The following is a 24,212-nucleotide window of genomic DNA, read 5'->3' on the forward strand; positions in this document are numbered from 1 at the left end:
ATAAGGCATCACAATATGTGGATGGAGTGGTGCTGTAAAACTGTTTTTAAACCCCTGGGGGCCTCAGCTAGCTGAGCATCCAACTCAAAGTTCACACTTCAAACACCCACTGCCATCTGGTAAGCAAAACGAAGCAGAACATGGCTGCCGGCTGGGCAGAGGTACCCTACTCTGACTCCTTCCCTCCCTCCCTGATTATTGTTCCTACTTAATTACCCTTTTCGGCTTTTTACTTGATATAGCCTGTCATGGTTATAGACAGAGGGCGTCGGCCTTAGCTTTTGTGATAATAAAAAGAAAATTGACATAATATGGTTTGTGTCTTAGAAGATAGCATGCATATTGGTGGTGTCTTAGAATTCTCTAGGATTGTAAGCTTGCTGTTAAGCTATGAATACAGCATCAACGCAAGGTAGTTCCTCAAGTAATACGCCGCCAAGTTTATGCTCTTTTTTTTTTCAGGTGACAGTTAACTGCCTCATGCATTACTTCAAGCAGCCGGCGAAACTGAAACTAGCCGTGATTATAGTAGTACCATTTCTCTTGCTGTGTTATGGAGTTGGCGACGTCCATAGCTCCATAGTTCATGAGAACAGAGAGGATCTTCGCTCACTGCTCGACTTCAAGCAGGGTATCACCAGCGATCCATATAGAGCCTTGGGCAACTGGAATACAAGCACCCACTTCTGTCATTGGAATGGAGTGAACTGCACCTTAAATCGACCATGGCGTGTCATGGTACTCAATCTCACCATGCAAAACTTGGTTGGCCAAATCTCCCCGTCTCTTGGAAACCTAACCTTTCTTAACACGCTTGATCTATCCCAAAACCTTTTGCAGGGAATCATACCCGATTCGCTTACAAACTGTTCCAATTTGAACCGTTTATTCCTATCTTACAACAACCTTACGGGTGCGATTCCCACTAGCATAGGCTTTCTTTCAAAACTAATAGTCATGAACTTCCACAGAAATAATCTCGTTGGCGTCATCCCGCCTGCGATAGGAAACATTAGCACTTTAAAAACACTTGACCTTGGAGAAAATCAATTGAACGGGCCAATTCCCGACAAGCTTTGGCACCTACGGAATATGATATACTTTTACCTAGATGGAAATAGTCTATCAGGTGAAATCCCACAGGCTGTCTCTAATATATCTTCTCTCCTGGATTTATCCTTGTCTATCAATATGCTGGAGGGCACATTGCCATCTAACATTGGTAATGCCTTCCCTAATCTCCAAAATCTGTTCTTGGGAGGCAACACTTTCCAGGGTCACATTCCATCTTCTATAGGCAATGCTTCAGGTCTAGGAAGAATAGATCTATCATCTAATGGTTTCAGTGGCCAAATCCCAAGCTCTTTTGGAAGGATCGGAGCGCTGTATTGTCTGAACCTTGAATCAAATAAGCTTGAAGCAGCGAGAGATGGTGAAGGCTGGGAATTCTTCCATGCGCTCGCAAATTGTACTAGTCTACAAGTTATTTCAGTATCCAATAATCAGCTACTGGGAGTCATCGCAAATTCGATAGGTAACCTACCCACCAACCTTACGTATCTTGGAATGAGTGGAAACAAGCTGTCAGGAGTTGTACCCCCAAGCATAGGAAAATTTCAGGACTTATATGCTCTCTTACTAGATGGCAACAGCCTTACCGGAACAATTGAAGAATGGGTTGGCAAACTGACGAAGCTAGAAGCTTTAGACCTCCATGGGAATAACTTTGTTGGGACAATTCCAGCTTCCATTAGCAAACTTACGCAGCTGTCAGTCTTCTCTCTTGCAGATAATAACTTTAATGGTTTTATACCTCCTGGTTTCGGAAACCTTCAATGTATTTCGACATTGAACCTTAGCTATAACAATTTCCAAGGGACCATACCTGTTGAGTTTGGTAAGCTTATACCACTCACCACACTAGATCTTTCATCGAACGAGCTTAGTGGGGAAATTCCTGATACTTTGGGCCAATTTGCACAAATAAAGACCATTCGAATGGACCAAAATTTTCTTACAGGAAACATTCCGACAACCTTCAGCGGTCTAAAGAGCTTGAGCATACTCAATCTTTCCCATAACTATTTGTCAGGCCCCATGCCAGGCTTTTTATGCGATCTAGACCTTCTAACTAAACTGGACTTATCTTACAATAATTTCAAAGGAGAAATACCAAGAACTGGTATATTCCATAATGCTACAGTTGTTTCACTCGATGGCAATCCAGGACTGTGTGGAGGAACCATGGACTTGCATGTGCCTGCATGCCATTTTGCTCATAGAAGAGTAGAAAACATAAACTATTTGGTCAAAATATTGACCCCAATATTTGGTTTCATGTCATTCATGATGTTGATATATATTATAATCCATGGGAAGAAGACTGCAAGAAGACCATACTTGATGCTTTCTTTTGGTAAGAAGTTCCCCAAAGTTTCTTATAAGGATCTAGCCCAAGCTACAGGAAACTTCTCCACGTCAAATCTAATTGGGAGAGGAAGCTATGGTTCAGTTTACGAAGGAAAATTAACTCAAGCTAAAGTGCAAGTGGCAATTAAGGTTTTTGATCTTGAGATGAGATGTGCAAACAAAAGTTTCATTTCAGAATGTGAAGTGTTGAGAAGCATACGTCATCGGAACCTTCTTCCTATCCTAACTGCATGCTCAACGGTAGATAACAGTGGCAATGATTTCAAAGCTCTAATTTATGTGTTCATGCAGAACGGAAATCTGGACACATGGTTGCATCACGGACCTGGTGTAGCTCGAAAACGTTTGGGCTTAGTACCAAGAATGAACATAGCTGTCAGCATAGCTGATGCCTTGGCATATTTACACTACGACTGTGGGAGGCCTATTGTACATTGTGATCTGAAACCAACTAATATCCTTCTTGATGGTGATATGGATGCCCATTTGGGAGACTTTGGCATTGCAAGTCTAGTTCTTGATTCTAGATCAACAGCAGTAGGATATTCTGGGGCTAATAGTTCAGTCGCTGCAATGGGAACTCTAGGATATATTGCTCCAGGTATGTATATGGATGGTTATCACATCCTGCATTTGTATAAGGCGATCTGCTGCTTGTTTAGAAAAAAACTAAGGCATTTGTATGTTATGGGACATGAATACTTTGACTTTAGATTGCACTAATTATTAGAGGATTTTATATATGTTTGTTTCAGAGTATGGTCAAACTGTTCGTGCATCAACCTGTGGGGATGTTTACAGTTTTGGAATAGTACTTCTGGAGATGCTAACAGGCAAAAGGCCAACCGACTCTATGTTTGGGGATGACCTCAGCATTGTTACCTTTGTGGAGAGGAACTTTCAAGATCAGATGCTTGTTAAGATTGATCCTCATCTCCAAGAAGAATGCAAGGGCTCTATACAAGCAATGCCAGAAGCAGAAAATGAGATCTGTCGATGCTTGCTATCACTCGTGCAAGTCGCTCTTTCTTGCACACGTCTGTTCCCAAGAGAACGAATGAACATGAGAGAAGTATCTATTAATTTGCATGCAATCAGGAGATCATATGTTGCAGCAATCAAGCAAGAGTAGCGCATGTTTCAATGGACTAATGTCCAGCATGCCATGGTGCATAACTCAGTATAGTACGTCTTTGGAGGCAACAAGCCTAATAAAGACAGTTGCAGAGAGCCAGAGACATACTCATACATGAATTTTCTCACCTTATGCATAGAGCAAAGAAAAGGTACTTCCCTAGGATCTCGGATTGGCTGCAATCCTTATTGTGATCTCTTTTCTGTTGTTTTTTTTCCTCTTTTCTTCCTTCCCTCCTCTGTTTAATTGTACCAAGCAAAGCAATGAAAGGTAAACCTACCCTTGCAATGTGCTAGAGATGCACACAAGAGAAGGAATTAACAGCTCCAAGCTCCACTCATCAGCACCAAACAATTTGAAACCTCAGTCCTTTCTAAAGGAGTGGGATCCACTACCCCAAACCATAATTGCCTTGCCAGCCAAATACCGCCAAGAAAAATACCAAAACCGCCAAGAAAATGATCCTTGGCGGCCGGCCACCAAGCAAAATCCGCCAAGAATAGAGCGCCAAGAAAATTCGATTAACTTGGCGGCCAGCCGCCAAGAATCATTTACTTGGCGGTTTGGCCGCCAAGAAAAGTGAAGCACAGTTAGAATTGCCAAAGCGCCAAGAAAATGTATCACCCGCCAAGGATATAACTTTACTTGGCGGTTGATGGCCGCCAAGAAAAGGTATTAACTTGGCAGGCTTCAACCGCCAAGAAAATGTATTAGCTTGGCAGTTGACGGCCGCCAAGGAAGGGTATTTACTTGGCGTCAAAATCATAATTTCCTTGGCTGCCAACCGCCAAGAAAACACATACCACCAACTAAAAAAATTGTAAATTATAGCTAAATAGTATTGTTTCCGATCCATAGCTAATTCAAATTGCATCCATCAAGCATTCAATCCATCTCAAGTTCCAGTGATCAAGGTAGTGACCAGCAACTTATCATCATTCTTTCAAATATTCATAGCCGCTGTGCAGCAACTTTACTGATGAGCGGAAATATTCATAAATATTCCAATAACAAATGCAGTTTTTACAATCAACACAGTTGAAAAACTATTAAATCAAACTAACAGGACTTGATCTAGTCAACACTTAACACAAAGGTAAAACGACCCCCTATTCACCACTGCATACAGAAGGGGTAAACAAACTAGAAAGAAAAGCTGCATATGAGTGCCCATGCTACTCCAAGTTGCTCTCAAGCCATCATGTCTCTCTAACCCATATAAACAAATTCTCTAAGAGCTAGCTTGATTGACAGTACTAAGTACTCACACAAAACTTCACCCACGATCTGATCTGCAGATTTGGGTTCTTCACCTTCTGGTGTTTCCTTGGCATTCTGAAATTGAAGAGACAATAAAAATGTATGATATTTTTGTAATTTGAAGGATATGGCAGACATCCTTGAAACTATAGGCAATAGAGATTTCTGACATTAAACCAATAGATAGGAGAGCAAAATATACCAAAATAATATTTCACTAATGGATCATATGAGAGCAAATTACACAAATCAGTTGTTTGTTTGACACGTAAGAAACCAAAAAAAAAACATTATGTAGCTGCAACATGGTTTCACAGCTACTACTATCCGTTGACAAAAAAAAGTAAATGTACCCTAATTAAGGACATAAATTGTTTTTTCAAATGAGGTAAGCTTCAACTTATGTCAATCAATGGAAACCAATTGGTATAGTAGACCATTTAGCATCACAACATGTCATATCACTGTTGCCTTTGAACTGAAATGTCACATTTCCCAGTCTTGAGAGTGAAGATTGAGGAAATGCATGTGTAAGTTAATCAGATCGAATCACACATTCACAAGATATTTGCTAGTCTAATTTGTCCAACACAGCGAGAGCAACACAATATTTTGGTTAGAACAAATTGATCCCACTAGATTGGCCAAATAGCTACACACGCACATATGGCATCTCAGTGAAGAAACAACAGAGATTTGGGGAGACGGGAAATTGTCACCTGTGAGCTGCTGGTGGTGCTAGAGTCGCCAACGAGGTTGTAACGAACATGGCACTATTTATGCCATTTCGAGTGATTTTGGTGATCGAATGACAACACAACACTTGGACTAATATGATTGTTAAGATGATCATTCTCAGGCTTGTTCAAGTGATGATAAAGAGAAAGAGAAAATAGGCGTAGCAAGGCCCGAAGGGCAGCCCCTACGGGGGTTCCGCTACCCGGTTAGCGGACGGGGGTCGAGTGGGAGCCGCCCCTCGCGGGTCTTAGGGCAGCGCCCTGAAAGCTCTTCGGATCAGGAGCACCGGAAGAACCGACGCCAGGGGCATCGGTGCATCCGACGCTTGTCGGAAGAACCGACGCTATGATATTTGGTGCAGGAGGGAAACGAAGCCAAGTCAGCCTATAGGCACCGGTTGGACCGACGGTCCAAGAAAGGGCATCGGTGCATTGGGCGTCCTATGTTCCAGAGACGATGTAAAGTGCCCAGAAGAAGCTTCTTCAGCACTGGTTGAACCGACGGTGCATCGGAGTATTGCATCGGTGCAATGACGTCAGCGCCCAGGAGAAGATTCTTATGCACCGGACGAACCGGTGATGCATCGGTACAAAGTATCGGTTCAACCGGTGGTCTCTGCGTCAGCTGTCAGGACTTCAACGGCTACTTCGGGCCATGAGTGACCGGATGAACCGACGCTACCCCGCCATGAGGCATCGGTTCTTCCGGTGATACACAGAATTTCAGCTGACCGTTGGTGCAACGGGTACAAGACTTGGTGGCCTATATATACGCCTCACCTCGGCCATTTGAAGATTGCTGGAGTCCCAAGACACCTCATACACATCCAAGAACATCTCCAAGCCATACAAGAGCTCATAGATCATATCCTTAGCTTATAGCACTAGCTTTGTAAAGTGTGAGTGATAGATTAGCTCTTAATGAGTGTGATTGCAAAGCCTTGAGCCTTTGTGCTGTGGTTCTCTAGTGAACCAAAACAAGAGCTTGGTGCGCCGGCACCTTGGAGCGTGAAGCTCGCCGACAACGTCATCGACCCTCCGACTTGATGTGGAGCGGCGACGACACTTTGTGCGGGGGACGTGGAGACCCCCATCCTTTGTGGAGAAGCTCCTTAGTGGAACCCGGGGCCAAGGTGACCGTGATTGTGTTCACGGAAGAGACTTGGTTGCCGAGTAGCAATACTCTTAGTAAGTGCTACAACAACGTGGATGTAGGTGTGCCTTTGTGGCTAACCGAACCACGGAATAAACACCCGCGTCAAGAGTTTGCTATCTCCTATCCCGCTCTTTAAGCTTCCGCATTTCATACTAGCAATTTGTATGCCTTTACTTTCATAGAGTAGTTTCTTGATAGAAAAGGCTATAGGTTGCTAAATTCTTTTGGGATAGGGGTTTTGACACTAGAACAGCTTAATTGCACATCTAGATAACTTGTTTTAAGTTTAAGTTTTGTACAAACTAGTTGGAGCCATAGGTCAAAATTTTTATTAGTGCCTAATTCACCCCCTCCCCCTATTAGACTAGAGCACCCGATCACTTTCAGAGGTCAAGGGCAGTGTGGATTGGACATGCACCTAGACTGCAACCTAATATAGGGGAGAGAATAGATCTTGAGCTGTGAAAGAAATTGGATCTAAATTAAAGAATAGACTGAAATTAGTAGCAACGAATTAGGGGACTCGGAGGAGACGAAGATGAGTATATACTCCATGGCCTACTCGCGTGTGATGCTGGTGCCGTACTTGGTCCCGCCGCCGCCGGTGAGGTTCTCGGCGCCCTCGAAGCAGACGTGGAGCGTGCCTTCCTGGGCGAGCACGTCCCAGACGGTGAGCCGCGCGGGGCGCTGGACGAGGCCCGACACCTCGATGGTCCAGGTCGCCCAGCCGTTGTCGTCCCTGCGCGGCCGTGGGATGGGCCCGTGGTTGCGGACGTAGTGAGTACTACAGCCGCGCCGGCGTGGCCATGGTTCTTGCTACTGTTGGGTGAGGAGGGAGATTGGGAGTAGGAGAGTCAGAGAGAGACGAGGAGATAAGAGCAGAACGGGTGGACAGGAGTGCTTGGATTCCAAATTTTCAAGGCTCTGGTGCCCGCGCAGGAAGTTCAATTTTTTTTTAAGTTACGGATGGGTGATTTGCCACCAATATTTTAGGTGCCAGGTTTTGTACGTCTCGTTGGGCCAGACCAATGTTTTAAGGCCCGTTCATTAGAATTTAACAATTATTAATTGCTAATAAGTACATATACTTTTAAATTATCAAAAGGGTATATTGTAGCATCAAAATTATAGTTAAATTCTTTAAAGAAAAAATATGCTTAGACAAAAAAATATGTTAAATTTTGATGCAAAAATGACAAAGTTAGGTATCACTTAACTTGAATCTTGCAAGAGAGGAGAAAGTTGACTATAAACATGTACTTTGAGATGAACACCAAATGTAACAAACTATTTCCTTATTTCAATTTTTTGTGAAACTTATTTTGGGATGTTATAAGTATGTATTTTGGTCTCAAGCTAAATTTTAGATTTTTCCTATAAAGTTTGGGTATTATAAATTATAGAAACTAAAAAGTGACTAAGATTATAGTGTAAAGTAAACAAATATATGAATTTATCTTTTCCAAATTTGTATGTGGAATTTGAATGCACAAATGCACTCGCATATTTATTTGTTTATCACTTAAAGATCATTTTAGTAACATTTATAAAATGCCGAGTAATTTCAATTAATACACATAATACATTTAAATCAAATAATTATCATATAGCAAAAAATTATAATTAAATTATTTTCATGGACCAACATGCTAAATCAAGGTTATATTAAATTTGATAAAAAAAAGATAAGCTTAGCTATTGATCACCATATATCTTGATAGAGAGAGAGAGAGAGAGAGTATATGAGCACGACATTTATCTCTCATGTTTGAATCTTGCGCGAGAGGAGTAAGTCCAACAAATTTAAGTGCCATATATGTTGTTGAACCTAAAACGACACAAACACATTAATACTTATATATGTTGTATATGTTTAAGTGAAAATAAGGATGATATGCATGTACCAATTATTTCCTTGGCTGCCAACCGCTAAGTAAATGCACTTTTTTCTTAGCGATCCAAAGAAACCGCCAAGAAAATGCACCGTTTTCTTGGCAGCCCAATGATACCGCCAAGTAAATCTATCGTTTCCTGGGTGACCCAGCAAAACCGCCAAGCTATATATATTTCTTGGTTGTCTATTATCTCCGCCAAGAAAATTATATTTTCCTTGGCGGTTTAATTTTGGCCGCCAAGGTAAATCCAGTTTGGTGTAGTGATCTGAGTTGCGAAACTCAAACAGAAAGCATGGATAGTAGTGAAGTCGAGTGCGTTTGGGAAAGTAGTAAATTGCACTGTACTCCAAAAGATTCAACCCCATACAAGGTAAAGGAGAGGGGGTATTTATACTCTCAACCTCCATTACATAATCTTGGAAATACCCCTACCTGCCCACAATATACAGGGAATATTTTAGGTCTTTGGACATTTCCGGAGGATTGGAGTATACAAGTTGGTTACTATTACAGAATCACGCTTCTCACGTGATGCCGAAGGTCATCACCACCTTCGACTCTTCAATATTCACGTGTTCCTCTCCCCACAGTGCTTCAAGAGGATTTTCCAGCTCTTCCGAAGGTTGCCGTCCGACTCCTTGGACTTGCGGTCATCTTTGGAGAACCTTTGGTGGTCGTAGAGTGAAGCCAGGTAGCGCACGGCCCTTGACGCCGGAGCTGAAGGTCACGAGGGACCTGGACTCGCCCCTCAAGGCCCGTGCTGGACCTTCGGCTACTCTTGTGTTTTGTCCTGAAACAAGAGGTTCAAGGCGGAAGCAAACAGCTGCAAGGGACACATTAGTGATCGAAGGTTGCTGTTACAGACTTTGGGGCAACCTGGGCTTCGCCTCCCATTTCCGGAGGTGGCAATCCCTAATATGGAGAAAGCAATATTACGTAAGTAAAAAACTGAATTCTAGGCTGACTGGTAAGACAGAAGCAACCATAGATGACACTATTTTCCAATTTGCAAAGAAGCTAACCGATTTTCCTACTGTCTAGGTATATTGGGAAAACAACCTATAACCATAGTTCTTCCTATTTCTGAAGTAACATTAGTACATTACACACATAAATAGCAGACCTCAAGTTCTTCATGAAAGTACACATAGATCAAGGTCCCTGAAAGTTCTAATCTCTCGCAAATAAGTCCCTAGAATTTTATTTTGGCCATATCTTCCTCGTTTTAACTCTGTTTTTATCGATTCTTACACTCACGCGATCCTTGTAATGCGTACAACATCCTCATCACCTTATCTTGCTCTATTTGTACTATTTGTTGTTGTCGGTACCCTGCAACAGGGATACCCACTCTTACTGCAGCAAAGCAGGACCCGCGTAGTTATCCGTAGCTGCGCGGGAGAGACGGAGTAGCCAGGCCCCACAGGCCAGGCTTTTTCCCTCACCAGGCCAACGGCCCCGGACCGTTCCCCGCCTGAGGATGGGTCCGGTGGCGCCACGTGTCTCCATGGAAGGGAAGCTCCAAGCTGACCGCCGAAGCCTCGGACCCCCAGAGGGGTCCGGGACCTCCTACGCCCGTCCGGACTCCCCTCACCGTGTAGGGGTCCGAAGCCGCCACGTGTCCCGGAGGCGTGGGATCGTGCGCGAGCCTTCCGGAGGAAGACTCGCCCACCTACCGCATTTAATGCGATAGACAAGGCGTGCTCTGCCGCCGTGGTACACAAGACAGCCTTTTGTCAGGCCCCGCTGCGCGCCGCGTATTACCAAGGAGCACAGTGCAGCCGCCTGAGCCGCGCCCGCGCAGAGCCCGCCTGTAGCATTAAACGGATACGACAGCACGGCACTTTTCCATCATGCCGCCTACGCCGCAAGCTACACCGCCCGCTTAAGCAATGTGACGGGCGGTGTCACTAGCTGCGACCGGCCCGACCTGACAAGACGACGCTAGGACATGATGGACGAAGGGCTCCGGGAGCAGGCGAGGGAATCCAAGAGAAAGATCTCCTTTGCCTGCGACGCCATAATGCATGAACAGTGCGTTAGGTTATACTACATCGTTGGACCCACCTGTCGGGGATCCAACGACTGTGTACGCGCCCCCTTGAGATATAAAAGGGAGGCGCTCGCTGTGCACAGGACACATCCATACAGACTCAAGCTCTCGCACCTCCTCACGCTTGTGGGAAGGCAATACAACACACAGTGGATGTAGGGTATTACGCTCCGGCGGCCCGAACCACTCTAAATCCTGCTGTGTTTCTTGTGTTCTGGAGGGAGATCGATCTAAGACTAGCTACCCCCTGAGTACACACCCTCTGGGCTAGGGCGGGTGCCTTCCGCCACCCGGCCGTGGTTTGCAACTCCACGACATTTGGCGCGCCAGGTAGGGGAAGCTAGCTGGTCGCATTTCATCATCCTCTTCGTCCCCATGGTTCGTGTGGACGACGTGGAGATGACGGAGGGGGTGGCGTCCTCCACGCCACACGCCCCTCGCGTTCCTGCTCCAGGGGCAACCGTGCCTGTGGAGCAGCCACCGTTGGCGGTGGCGCGAGCCGCCCGCCGGCAAGAGTCAGGGCGCCCATCAAGGGCCCCCTCACAGACTGCGAGCGGCGGAGCTCTAGCCGCGGCTAGGGAGTTGCTTCGCAACCCTCCGGCTGAGGCAGCCTCGCCAGACGCCCTGAGGCAGTGGCGAGACGACGTCGACCGTCTCCTCCACCTGGCTCAGGCCTCCCCCAGTTCTGCAAAGACTGGGCAACGACCTCCGCCTGGCAACGCAGTGGTACCTTACCACCAGCGTCAGGGCGGTGCGTCGGCATCTGTGCGCTCCCCCACCGTGAGGGGTGCACGAACAGAAGACTTGCGGGCGGAGCTCAACCGCCGGCGCGCGGGGGAGGATGCCCGCATCGCTGTCGAGAGGGCGCGAGAGCGCCGTCTCAACATTGAGGGACGCAACCTCAATGTCGATCTGGACGCGGCGGCACCCAGGCCTCCGGTGAACGCCCGGATTCAGCCAGGGGCACCGGTGACCGGGGTGGGCTGTGCTGCGCTTGCGGAGCACCTCCGCGCCGTGGCGTGGCCACCCAAGTTCCGCCCCCACTTGCCGGAAAAGTACGACGGTACTACTAACCCGTCGGAATTCCTGCAGGTGTACGTTACCGCCATCACAGCAGCTGGTGGCAACGGCGCCGTCATGGCAAGCTACTTTCATGTAGCCTTGTCTGGGCCAGCCCGGACCTGGCTCATGAACCTCACACCTGGGACGATCCAGTCCTGGGAAGAGCTCTGTGCAAGGTTCACAGCGAACTTCGCCAGCGCCTACCAGCAGCATGGTGTGGAGGCACACCTTCACGCCGTGAGGCAAAAACCCGGGGAAACGCTTCGGGCTTTCATCTCGCGCTTCACTAAGGTACGGGGTACCATTCCTCGTATCTCAGATGCATCTATTATTACTGCTTTCCGTCAGGGGGTGCGTGATGAGAAGATGCTCGAGAAGCTGGCGACGCACGAGGTGGAAAGCGTCACTACGCTTTTCTCCCTGGCAGACAAGTGTGCCAGGGCCGCCGAGGGCCGTGCATGGCACTCAGCTCCCCAAGACGGAGACACCAAGGCTGGTGGCTCCAGCGCTACCGCTCAGGGCGGTGGCAAGAAGAAGAAGAAGAACCGGGGTCGTGGGGAGCCGCATTCTAGCGGACCAGTCGTTGCAGCAGCAGCGCCACCAGCGGCGCCGGCAGCGGCGGCAGCGGCTGGGGGCCAGAATACACACGGCAAACGCCCTCGCCCGCAAGGTGGAAGCGGAGGTTCATGCCCAGTGCATCCCACCGCTCGCCACAGCGCTGCTGACTGCCGCGAGATCCAAAAGCTCGCGAAGCGGGTCAGTGGGCGGCGGGAGCAGTCCTCTAAGGATGACTCACCCCCTCCTCGCCAGCGGGCCGGCAAGGAGAAGGCCTCTGACAGCAGAGCCGCAGCCGGGGAGAAGGAGCTGGGGTACCAATCCCCCGCTCGAGAGCTGAAGGGCGTCTATCACAACGACGACTCCGATTCCGACAACGGCGACCGCCGCAAGAAGCTGTACGTGATGTATGGCGGGAGCTGGGAGCTTGTCTCCCGGCGGGACGTGAAGACCCTTCGCCGGGAGGTCCTTTCGGTGAAGCCGGGGGTCCCCAGGGCGGCGCCGCACCAGAGGTGGATGAACACCACCATCTCTTTCGGGCCGTCCGACTGCCCGGAGAATATGGCTGGAGCTGGTGTGCTACCTTTAGTCACTGCTCCTGTCATATCCAACGTGAGGCTCTACCACGTGCTGATTGACGGTGGGGCTGGCCTCAACGTCATCAGTTATGCAGCATTTAAGCAGCTGCAGATCCCAGAGTCCAAGCTGACTCCCTCTCGCCCATTCTCCGGAGTGGGCCCACATCCGGTGTTCCCCCTGGGGAGCATCACATTGCCGGTTACGTTCGGGACCGAGGAAAACTTCCGCACAGAAAGCGTCATGTTTGATGTTGCGGAGGTGAACCTCCCGTTCAACGCTATCATTGGCCGACCGGCACTCTACCGCTTCATGGCCATTGCCCACTATGGGTATTTGGTCTTGAAGATGCCTTCCCCTGCTGGAGTCCTCACCGTGCAGGGCGACCGCACTGCTGCCGTTGCTGCAGTTGAGAGACTGCACACTCTGGCGGCAGAGGCTGCACGCTCCGAGGAGGATCCGTCCACCTCGCAACCCAGGGCGCCTGCAAAGACTCCCAAGGTCCAACCATCTGATCCGGACCAAGTTCCCGTGAAGTCGGTACAGATTGGGGCAGACTCCACCAGGACCACCCGCATCGCGGGGAACCTGGAGGAGAAATAGGAAGACGCGCTCATCGCTTTCCTCCGGGCAAATGTCGACGTGTTCGCCTGGGAACCGTCGCAGATGCCCGGGATCCCCAGGGAAGTGATCGAGCACAATCTGAGGATCTACCCCGACGCCACGCCGGTGCGCCAAAAACCTCGGAAGCAGTCTGTGGAGCGGCAGAACTTCATCCGCGAAGAAGTCCACAAGCTCCTACACGCTGGCTTCATCGAGGAGGTCCACCATCCCGAGTAGTTGGCCAATCCGGTTGTCGTCCCAAAAGCCAACGGGAAGCTCCGGATGTGCATCGACTACACCAGCCTCAACAAGGCATGTCCAAGAGACCCCTACCCTCTTCCGCGTATCGATCAGATCGTGGACTCCACCTCCGGGTGTGATCTTTTGTCTTTCCTAGATGCATACTCTGGTTTCCACCAGATTCAGATGTCTAGAGAGGATAGGAAGCATACTGCCTTTGTAACAGTAGATGGGCTTTATTGCTACATTGTCATGCCGTATGGTCTAAGGAATGCCTTACCCACGTTTGTGCGAGCCATGAACAAAACCTTCTGTAATCTAATTAGAGATATTGTTGAGGTTTATGTCGATGACATTGTGGTCAAGACTAGGGTAGGATCAACACTAGTGGAGGACCTGTCCCTCGTCTTCGACCGTCTTCGCGCCACCCGCACGAAGCTGAACCCAGAGAAGTGCATCTTCGGCGTCTCAGCAGGGAAGCTGCTGGGTTTCCTGGTCTCGCATCGAGGCATCGAGGCAAACCCAGCCAAGATCAAGGCGATCGAAGCAATGAGGCCTCCTGGCCGCATCAAGGACGTCCAGAAGCTTACTGGATCTCTCGCTGCTCTTAGCCGCTTCATATCGAGGCTGGCTGAGAGGGCCCTTCCCTTCTTCAAGCTGTTGAGGAGGTCCGGTCCATTTTCATGGACCGAAGAGGCTGAACAGGCCTTCCAGGAGCTGAAGCAGCACCTCACCTCGCTGCCAGTATTGGTGGCACCAGAACCCGGTGAGCCGTTGTTTCTGTATCTTGCTGCATCTGCGGAGGCGGTCAGCATGGTCCTGGTCGCCGAAAGGATGGAGCAAACCCGCCAGGGGAGCACTAAGGTCCTCTTGGCCAAGGATGGTGAGCCGGACCCCGGACACGGGGGCCCGTCAGCCTCACCCCAGCTTGAAGGTCCGGGCCCCGCACAGGCAGGCCCGGAGGAGCCTCATCCCATTGGGAGCCCAGAACCACTGGGGGCCCAAGGGACAGATGCGGTGGACAAGGGCGAACCGGACCCAGGAACTAGGATCCGGACCGTCCAAAAGCCAGTCTACTACGTCAGTGAAGTCCTCCACGAGGCAAAGGCCAGGTATCTTGAGACGCATAAGCTTATCTATGCAATACTTATTGCGTCCAGGAAACTGCGCCACTACTTTCAAGCACACCGAGTTGTTGTAGTGACCTCTTACCCATTAAGAGCGATCCTACACAATTCCAACGCCACAGGCAATATCGCCAAGTGGGCAGCAGAGCTGGCAGAGTTCCAACTGGAATTCCAGCCACGCCATGCGGTCAAAAGCCAGATCCTGGCTGATTTCATAGCGGAGTGGACTCCTTCCCCAAGCAACCCTGGAGGTCCGGCCATAAATGTTGGACCCCCGGAGCCGGAAATCAGGACACCAGCCTTCACCGAGCCTCACTGGACACTCTTCTTTGATGGGTCCGCCCGCGAGAAGTGGGCCGGAGCTGGTGTGGTCCTCATCGACCCAAACGAAGATCAGCTGAAGTACATGGTGCACCTTGAGTTCAAGGCCACCAACAACATGGCGGAATACGAGGCTCTGATCTTCGGCCTGACCCAAGCCCTCTCATTGGGGGTCCGGCAGCTTCTGGTGAAGGGGGACTCCCAGCTAATCATTAAGCAGGTCCGAGGGGATTGCAACTGCAATAATCCCCAGCTCGCGGCATACCTCATACACGTGAGGAAGCTCGAGAAGGACTTCGACGCTTTGGAACTACAACACGTTCCCCGCGAGCACAACTCAGCAGCAGATGATCTCTCTGCGAGAGCATCTACCTGGGCTTCTGTGCCTGAGGGTGTCTTTGAAAGACGGCTGCTGAAACCTACCGCCCAGCCTGCCGAGCCGGGTGACGGGGATCAAGCTGGCACCTCGAAGCTAGCGGTCCCGGCAGTATTCCACCTATGGTGCCCAACTAGGGCTGTGTGTTCTGTTGAGGAGCCTGTTGTCCTCACAGAACCACCCCTATCTGCTTTGGGAGCTCCCGATGCATGGATCTCCGAGATCCGGGACTACCTGAAGGATAACATCCTCCCTGATGACGATGTGTCCGCTGAGCGCATAGTCCGATTGGCTAAACGCTACGCGGTGGTAGAAGGGGATCTCTACCGCCGTGGCGCCAACGGAGTCCTCATGCGATGCATTTCCCAGGGAGAGGGCCGCGAACTGCTTGCGGAGATCCATGGAGGCGAGTGCGGAAGTCATTCCTCCTCTCGCACGCTTGTTGGCAAGGCCTTTCGGCACGGCTTCTACTGGCCAACAGCACTCCAGGATGCGGCTGAGCTGGTAAGGTCCTGCAAAGCATGCCAGTTCCATGCAAAGCAAATACACACCCCAGCTCAAGCTCTACAGATGATCCCGCCCTCATGGCCATTTGCTGTGTGGGGTGTGGATATCCTGGGGCCTTTCCCCCGGGCTGTCGGCGGGTACCGGTTCCTCTATGTTGCCATCGACAAGTTCACTAAGTGGCCGGAGGTTACTCCTGTGGTGAATATTACTAAGAAATCAGCAGTCGCATTCCTCAGGTCCATTGTGTGCAGATTTGGCGTCCCAAACCGCATCATCGCGGACAACGGGACCCAATTCAAAAGCAGACTTTTCCAAGAGTACTGTGAGGACATTGGCATCCAGCTATGCTTTGCGTCCGTGGCACATCCCCGCAGCAATGGACAGGTTGAGAGAGCGAATGCAGAGATCCTCAGGGGACTCAAGACCCGCACCTACAACTGCTTGAAAAAGCATGGTGCCAAATGGGTTGACGAGCTTCCATGTGTACTATGGGGCAACCGGACCACACCCAGCCGAGCCACCGGGGAGACTCCGTTCTTCCTGGTCTACGGGGCTGAAGCATGCCTTCCCCCAGAAATTCACCTGGGCTCACCACGGGTCCAGGCCTTTGACGAATCCATGCAGGAGCAGCTGCGGTACGACGACGTGGACTTCGTTGACGAGCGAAGGTGGCGAGCAGCGATCCGAAATGCACGCTACAACCAGGCGCTCCGGCGCTACCGTCAACGGTTCGTGCACAGTAGGGAGCTCCGGGCTGGCGACCTCGTCCTCAGACGGATCCTGAACCGAGCGGGGCTCCACAAACTCTCCCCCAGCTGGGAGGGGCCTTTCAAGGTTACAGAGGTATGCCGGCCCGGATGTGTTCGCCTCGCCACAGAAGACGGAGTACCGCTGCCCAACCCGTGGAACATAGAGCATCTGCGTAAGTTTTACACCTAGGCAGAGCAGGGAAATAACCTTTCCTTTGTAATAAGATAGAGTTAGCGTGCGGCCCGGAGCGGTTGAGGGCCACCCTCGTAAACCCGACCTCTGGCATCCATCGCACTAGCGGCTAACGCGCGGCTCAGAGCGGTAGAGGTCCGACCTCATAAACCCGGCCTCTGACATCCATCGCGCAAGCCATGTACATCGAGATTGCAAAGGAAAGATTTTTTCCTAATTCTGTCTTTGTGTCAAAGTTAAATTACGCATTTCGATTCTCGTAATTTTCGCTTTTTTCTAACCCCCGCGGGACCTCTACTCTTGTTGCTGCAACTAAGATCTGCATTGAGCTGCTGGACTACCGTACAGGTCCGGACCCTCTTGCTGCAGGAGAGGGGTCCGGACCCCTAGGGACCTACTCTGGGGAGCGGGTACTTGTTTCCTGGGGTGGTTCGGAGTACAGTGTAGCCGCTTAGCTGGTTCCGTACCCAAAAGCCTGCACTCTCCACCACCCTGTAACGAGTACTCTAGTACCTGAAGCCAGGTAATTGGGGGCCCGGACCTCGACCCAGCTCAAGAGCTGGCTTCCTAAGTCCAACACGGCGTGTCCAGCACTATATCTCAAAGGATCGAGCACAGCAAAGTGACCTCACCCACTGCTGCGAAGGGTCTAGGACGAAGAAGCCGGGTCCGGAAAGATCGTACTGTTTCCTGGAGTGGTCCGGAGCCCTGCGTAGCGCCTTAGCCTGGTTCCGACCCTAAGCCTACGCACTCCCCCACTCTGTAACAAGCACAGAGCTACCTGGACCTGCGCATCTAGAGTCCTAGACCTGGTACCAAGCCTGGGATTGGTCAGGAATGAGCCCCGCGGGTCTGCTCTAAGCTATAACTTTGAGGTGGTACACAGGTTCAAACCTGGCCGGTGGTAGACAGTCTCAAACCATTGAGCCTATCTACCAGGGGGGCCGAGTATCTGCTTCAAAGCTTTCATGCAGGATAAGAGCCAATCTCGGTGGTAGACAGACTCACAGCAGCTGAGTCTCTCTCCCAGGGGGCCCAGGCATCCGCTTTGTCCCACACATCATGGATGGATTCTGCATGCGTCAAATAGCTAAGTTGCAGTATCATTGCTACCATATAAGCAAATTTGATTCTTCTCTCTGTACTCCTGTATACTACGCAGGGAACAAGGCGCTTGCTCGCCTTGCAGGCTATGTGACACCTATGCCCAAGGTGGCAGACAGGTCCAGACAACTGAACCTATCCGCCAGGGGGCCAGGGCGCCGGGGTGCCGCATACCGCAAATCAACAACCGCCAAACAGCTAAGTTGAAGTTTCTTCTATTTCAAAAACTTTCAACTAATACAATGTTTGTTACATAATGCAAAAGAAAAAAGATACAATCCCCAGCCTAAGGGTCCGCAGGCTCTCGCTTGAAGTAGGCGGCGACGAAGTCAACGACCTCCCGCACGCTGTCCCGAGCGGCGGCCTCCGTCTCTGCTACAGGGCCATCGACCACGGGCGCCAGCGAGATGGCCGGGTCGTGGCTCCGGAGGCAGGTCAGGATGTGCTCCGCCACCATCCGGATCAGCTCGCGGCCCTCGGTTTCAAGCTGTCCAGTAAGGACCGGCCCCAGGCGCTGGAGCCTATCCGAAGCGGAGCTCAACACTGGGAGGGCGTCAGCTATCGAAGCTGGCGGCTCCGCCACCTGGATCGGGCTCATTCCAAATGGCACCAGTGCGAGGCTCGCTTCGGCCGCCCAGTCAGCGATCCGCTGAGCTCCAGCGCGCTGGTCTTCCTGGTGCTTCTGGACCGCCTCCCGGACAGCCTCCTGCACCCGGGTGTCCAAGGCCGCCTTGGCCACCTCCACCTCGCGGGACCTCTCCTCCAGCTCGCGGGATCTCTCCTCGAGTCCGCGGGACCGCTCCTCCAGCTTGGTCTCCTTCTGCTCCGCGTATACCTTCCGCTTCTTGAGCGACTCTCGCTGGCGCCCAAGCTCCTTCTCTATGGCAGTGGCGTGAGCTTCCCGCTTGGCAAGAGACTTCCGGTCCTCTTCCAAGTCCGCCTCGTCGGCAGTCAGCTGGCGGGCCCTCTCCTGCAGTTGTTCATGCCATCCCTGCAGAGTCGCAGAGAAGACGTCGAGCTCCTGCCTCCGGACCTCGAGGTCCTCGCTGCGAGTCTCCAGTTCTGACTGCTGGGCTGCGAGGTGAGCCTCGAGGCCGGACCGCTGAGCAGCAAACCCAACAACCTCCAGGGTGAAGTCCTGCTCCCGCTGTGCCAAGGATTTCTCCCGATTCGACACTGCGAGCTCTCGGTCAAACACCTTCTTGAGGCTGGCTCGGTAGGCCTCTTGGTCCGACTTGAGCTTCGACCGAGCTTCCGCAGCGCGGGAGGCTTCCGCCTTCGTGTGCGCCTCCAGGCGGGTGTGCCAGTCGGAGAGGCGCTGACGCTCGCTCTCCAGCGCAGACCACTCCCGCCGGAAGGCCACCTCGGCGGAGGAGGTTGCCTCTTCAATCGAACGCCGAACTCGCAACAGCACCTGAGGAAGCGGAGTCGCATCCTCCTCCGGGGATTGGAGCTGCAGGAGCCGCCTGCCAAACACCACCTCCAACTCTTCCTCCGCAGCAGGACCGGAGCTGGAGGTAGGGGCTTCCGCTGCAGCACTTGTCTCCGGCGCCTCCGCTGTCGCCGAGTCGGGCGCGGCCGGGCCCAGCTCCGGCGCCTCCGCTGCCGCCGAGTCGGGCGCGTCCGGGCCCAGCCCCGGCGCCGCCGCTGCCGCCGAGTCGGGCGCGGCCGGGCCCAGCTCCGGCGCCGCCGCTGCCGCCGAGTCGGGCGCGGCCGGGCCCAGCTCCGGCGCCTCCGCTGCCGCCGAGTCGGGCGCGTCCGGGCCCAGCCCCGGCGCCGCCGCTGCCGCCGAGTCAGGCGCGGCCGGGCCCAGCTCTGGCGCCTTTGCTGCCGCCGAGTCGGGCGCCGTCGGACCCAGCTCCGGCACCTCCGCTGCCGCCGAGTCGGGCGCGGCCGGACCCAGCTCTGGTGCCCCCGCTGCCGACAAGTCGGGCGCGGCCGAGCCTAACTTCGGTGCTCCCGCTGCCGCCGTGGCAGACGCGGCCGCATCGAGTGCCCCCGCCACCAATACGTCAGGAGCGGCTGCACCCAGCACCGGCGCCACCGCCGCTGCCGCTGCTGCACTGAGCCCTGCAGAGTCTGGAAATGGCATGACAGTCAGCATCGCATCATGTGTCACGGAGTTAGCAACAGGACGCCGTACCTGAGGGTCCCGCACCTACTGCCACCGTCGCTGTCGATGCCGAGGTCGCTGCCGCCCGGGCACCTGCTGATGTGCCAACGGTGGTAGAAGAACCGCTGGGGCGGGAAGCCCTGGTAGCAAAGCAGAAAAGCCGTCAACACAAAAAAAAAACAGAACACCGGCGCAAGGGAGGAGAGCAAGATGACACTAACCCAGCAGAACCGGGGACCCAGCGTCCCCGGAGCCCGGGCCTCTTCTCTTGCGGCTGCTGCTGTTGCTGTTGCTGTTGTTGTCCCTGCGGCTGCGGCATGGGTGCAACCCGGGGTCGCTCCTGTTGCTGCTGCTGCCGTCCGCGAGCCTGCTGCCGCTGCTCCTGCGGCTGCTCCTGCTGATGCTGCTCTTGCTGCCGGCGCGATGAATTCCTCGGCGGCGATGGTGGTGGTCCAGTTACGCCAGAGGACCCGTGGGGGCCAGCAGCCCGGGAGCTACCCTGGCCTGCGTCCTCGGAAGACCTCTGGCGCTTCGCGGCGGGCTCCGACACCAGGGTCCCGTCGCCCCGGAGTAGCCTCCGCCGGCCTACGTCCCCTGACGACGCACCGGAGCTGCTCTGAGCCCGGCTGGAGCCGGCCGCAGCCGCGCCGCTAGCCGCGGCCTGTTTCCCCTTCGTAGTGGCACCGGACCCCGCAGCGCTTAGCGTAGCCTGATCCCCGGACGAGCCAGGGATCCGGAGCCCACGGTTCGGGTCACCCCCGGTCTGCCGCGGGGCCAGTCCCCCGTCGTCCAGGGTTGGCAGGGTGGCCAGCACCGCCACCCTCGCTGGGTCCTCGCAGAGGGGGACTATGCTCTGCGGGAGGATCAGATTCTCTGCGATGAAGGTGTCTCCCGTCACGTTCCGCACCAGGACCTCCAAGGCCTCCTGGGTCAGGTCGCTTCCCTCCCCGCGATGGGTCCTGCTGCAATCGTTGAGGCCGGTGAAGCTCCACGCCGGTCGCGGCCGCTGCTTCAGGGGGGCGATCCGGCGCTTCACGAAGTCGCCGAGCACGTGCCACGAGGTGAGGCCGCTCCCTGCCAGTGACCTGATCTTATCCAGCACGGAGTCGAACTCCGGCTGCAGCGATGGCTTGGCCCTCCAGGATGCTTTGTCGGAGGCGGGCCCCGCGGTCGGCAGGACAAGGCGCTCGTTGGCTTCGGTGGTGGCAACCACCCAATCCCTGCGCCACTCCTCCCACCTTCCGCCAGCAAGGCCCGGAATGTAAGGAGTCGGCAGGTCGCTCCTTATCTGGAAATAGTACCCTCCCACTTCGTCCTTGCTCCTTCCGGACCTCACCAGGATGAAGAAGTAGCGGAAGAGGATGACGCAGGGACGCACTCCCACGAACATCTCGCATAAATGCACAAAGATGGACGCCAGGAGGAGGGAGTGGGGCGTCAGATGCTGAAGCTGGAGGCCGAAGTCTTCCAGCAGCAGCAGCAAGAATGAAGAAATCGGCAGCCCCACGCCGGCGGAGACGTGCGAGGTAAATAGCACGAACTCCCCGGCGCGGAGGTTGCCAAGAGGAACCGAGCCTGCTCGCACCCCCCAGCCGGTCTCCTGAGCGCTCCACCCAAGCAGGCGGCGCACTGTGTTCAGCTCTCCCTCGGTCTGGAAGCGACGGGGATGAACAAGGGATGCCATCTCCTGACGGGCGAGGAAGGAGCCTGTGTAGGGGGGAGAGAAGGTCAAGGAAGGCTCGGAGGCAAAGGGGCGCAAAGGCTGGAGGAAGAAGACGAATGCGGGAAAGCAACCGTAGGATACGGTATGCCCCGTTATAAAGCCTGTCTCAACCGGCGCGCCCCGGAACCGTCGCCGGAACTCAAGCGACGCTCGCACCAGGAGTTAGCCGCCCAGTCCATGACGTGGGGGGCCCAGGCCCACCTGTCAGGGAGGGTGGGTAATCAACGGGGGTGCGAAAAGGCGGGATCCGAACCGTCGCCCGCGCGCGTGAAGCAAGGCGGAAGCCGAGCTGACGTGCGCGCATTAATCATAGGCGTGGCCGAGCTTTTCGGGAGCGGCGCCAGTGGTAAATGATCCGTTTACTCCGGCCGCAACAATGCCGAACGTCGCGCGTGTGACTAAGTGAACCGCTTATCGTGGGGCCCTTAGTCAGTAATCCGTTGCGACGTGATGAGGCAGCAACCAACCCAATGGGTAGTCAAAGCCGGTCAAGACCTGCAGAAAGGAGCTTCAAGCTATATAGTGCCAAATCGCAGGAGTGGCCCCACCTGTGGGCTCGTACCTCCCCCAAGGTGGGCCCGGGGGCCACTGTCGGTACCCTGCAACAGGGATACCCACTCTTACTGCAGCAAAGCAGGACCCGCGTAGTTATCCGTAGCTGCGCGGGAGAGACGGAGTAGCCAGGCCCCACAGGCCAGGCTTTTTCCCTCACCAGGCCAACGGCCCCGGACCGTTCCCCGCCTGAGGATGGGTCCGGTGGCGCCACGTGTCTCCATGGAAGGGAAGCTCCAAGCTGACCGCCGAAGCCTCGGACCCCCAGAGGGGTCCGGGACCTCCTACGCCCGTCCGGACTCCCCTCACCGTGTAGGGGTCCGAAGCCGCCACGTGTCCCGGAGGCGTGGGATCGTGCGCGAGCCTTCCGGAGGAAGACTCGCCCACCTACCGCATTTAATGCGATAGACAAGGCGTGCTCTGCCGCCGTGGTACACAAGACAGCCTTTTGTCAGGCCCCGCTGCGCGCCGCGTATTACCAAGGAGCACAGTGCAGCCGCCTGAGCCGCGCCCGCGCAGAGCCCGCCTGTAGCATTAAACGGATACGACAGCACGGCACTTTTCCATCATGCCGCCTACGCCGCAAGCTACACCGCCCGCTTAAGCAATGTGACGGGCGGTGTCACTAGCTGCGACCGGCCCGACCTGACAAGACGACGCTAGGACATGATGGACGAAGGGCTCCGGGAGCAGGCGAGGGAATCCAAGAGAAAGATCTCCTTTGCCTGCGACGCCATAATGCATGAACAGTGCGTTAGGTTATACTACATCGTTGGACCCACCTGTCGGGGATCCAACGACTGTGTACGCGCCCCCTTGAGATATAAAAGGGAGGCGCTCGCTGTGCACAGGACACATCCATACAGACTCAAGCTCTCGCACCTCCTCACGCTTGTGGGAAGGCAATACAACACACAGTGGATGTAGGGTATTACGCTCCGGCGGCCCGAACCACTCTAAATCCTGCTGTGTTTCTTGTGTTCTGGAGGGAGATCGATCTAAGACTAGCTACCCCCTGAGTACACACCCTCTGGGCTAGGGCGGGTGCCTTCCGCCACCCGGCCGTGGTTTGCAACTCCACGACAGTTGTGATGTTTCTTAATTTGTTGTATGTTTTGCTTACGTAATCGTGTAGACAACGCACCGTTCGAGGGAAATCAAGAGCAGTAGTTCGACGAAAATCAAGAGCAGCAGTTCGAGGAAGAGACACAATAGTTTGACAAGGAAGACAAGTGGACTTGTCCCCCTGCATAATCTATTTTGTCCCAATAATAGCATGATAATTTAATTTATGTTATTTCGGTATTGCATAGCTTGATGGGAATCCTATTAAGGACTTTACCTACTCTTTCTATCCAAAACCCTTGAAACACCAGGTTTTATCTCTTGTTGGGTAGACATGCTTTAGTTGCTTACTTTGGGATGGTGTAATTATGAACTTTTGAGAAATGTTATTCATGTTTCATAATGTTGTTATATCTTGGTTAATTTACAAAATCATGTTGTTTTATTGGAACATGGAGAACCGCCTAAGAAAACAATACAACCACAATTGTCACATGGCTCTTATCTTAGCCTATTAATTAGGCATATGGTTAACTGATAGCCTTACCGAAAGAGCAAGGAGGGGATCGGTGTTGGGGTATAGCCCGGTCCACTTGGGTAGTAGCGCGCCTTTGCTAAGATGTTAACCATTTGGGAGGGTTATGATCCACTCTGCTACTGAAACTCTAGCGGGCTATTAG

At 53.0% G+C, this 24,212-nt stretch overlaps 1 protein-coding gene and 1 long non-coding RNA gene across 5 annotated transcripts; one reads left to right on the forward strand and one right to left on the reverse strand.

Annotated features, from left to right (window-relative positions):
* On the forward strand, window positions 1-23,643 carry LOC120708481 (receptor kinase-like protein Xa21). Of its 2 annotated transcripts, XR_005689382.1 has the most exons (4): window positions 1-161; window positions 463-3,031; window positions 3,186-3,716; window positions 23,603-23,643. XR_005689382.1 is itself a non-coding variant. In XM_039993767.1 (3 exons), the coding sequence occupies exons 1-3, from the start codon at window positions 141-143 to the stop codon at window positions 3,560-3,562; spliced, it is 2,967 nt and encodes a 988-aa protein (XP_039849701.1). In that variant the 5' UTR covers window positions 1-140; the 3' UTR covers window positions 3,563-3,883. The 2 variants fall into 2 exon arrangements, 1 of the variants encoding a protein (XP_039849701.1); XM_039993767.1 differs by lacking the exon at window positions 23,603-23,643 and having other exon boundaries at window positions 3,186-3,883.
* On the reverse strand, window positions 4,501-7,626 carry LOC120708717. 3 transcript variants are annotated; one of them, XR_005689448.1, is made up of 2 exons: window positions 7,281-7,626; window positions 4,501-4,900 (listed from the first exon to the last, which is right to left on the reverse strand). It is a non-coding gene; the product is annotated as an uncharacterized LOC120708717 (long non-coding RNA). The 3 variants fall into 3 exon arrangements; XR_005689447.1 differs by having other exon boundaries at window positions 7,269-7,626; XR_005689443.1 differs by lacking the exon at window positions 7,281-7,626 and adding an exon at window positions 5,545-5,582.
* Window positions 23,644-24,212: the final 569 nt, after the last annotated feature.

This window comes from Panicum virgatum, chromosome 1K (genome assembly GCF_016808335.1).
Source record: "Panicum virgatum strain AP13 chromosome 1K, P.virgatum_v5, whole genome shotgun sequence".
Taxonomy (NCBI): domain Eukaryota; kingdom Viridiplantae; phylum Streptophyta; class Magnoliopsida; order Poales; family Poaceae; genus Panicum; species Panicum virgatum.

What these genes read in the sequence shown, in the direction of transcription:
- LOC120708481 (XM_039993767.1), top strand. Translation starts at nt 141, where the DNA reads ATGGCTGCCGGCTGGGCAGAG. An exon ending in TGGCTGCCGGCTGGGCAGAG is followed by an intron (nt 162 to 462) that starts GTACCCTACTCT and finishes TTTTTTTTTCAG; the next exon opens with GTGACAGTTAACTGCCTCAT. An exon ending in TCTAGGATATATTGCTCCAG is followed by an intron (nt 3,032 to 3,185) that starts GTATGTATATGG and finishes TGTTTGTTTCAG; the next exon opens with AGTATGGTCAAACTGTTCGT.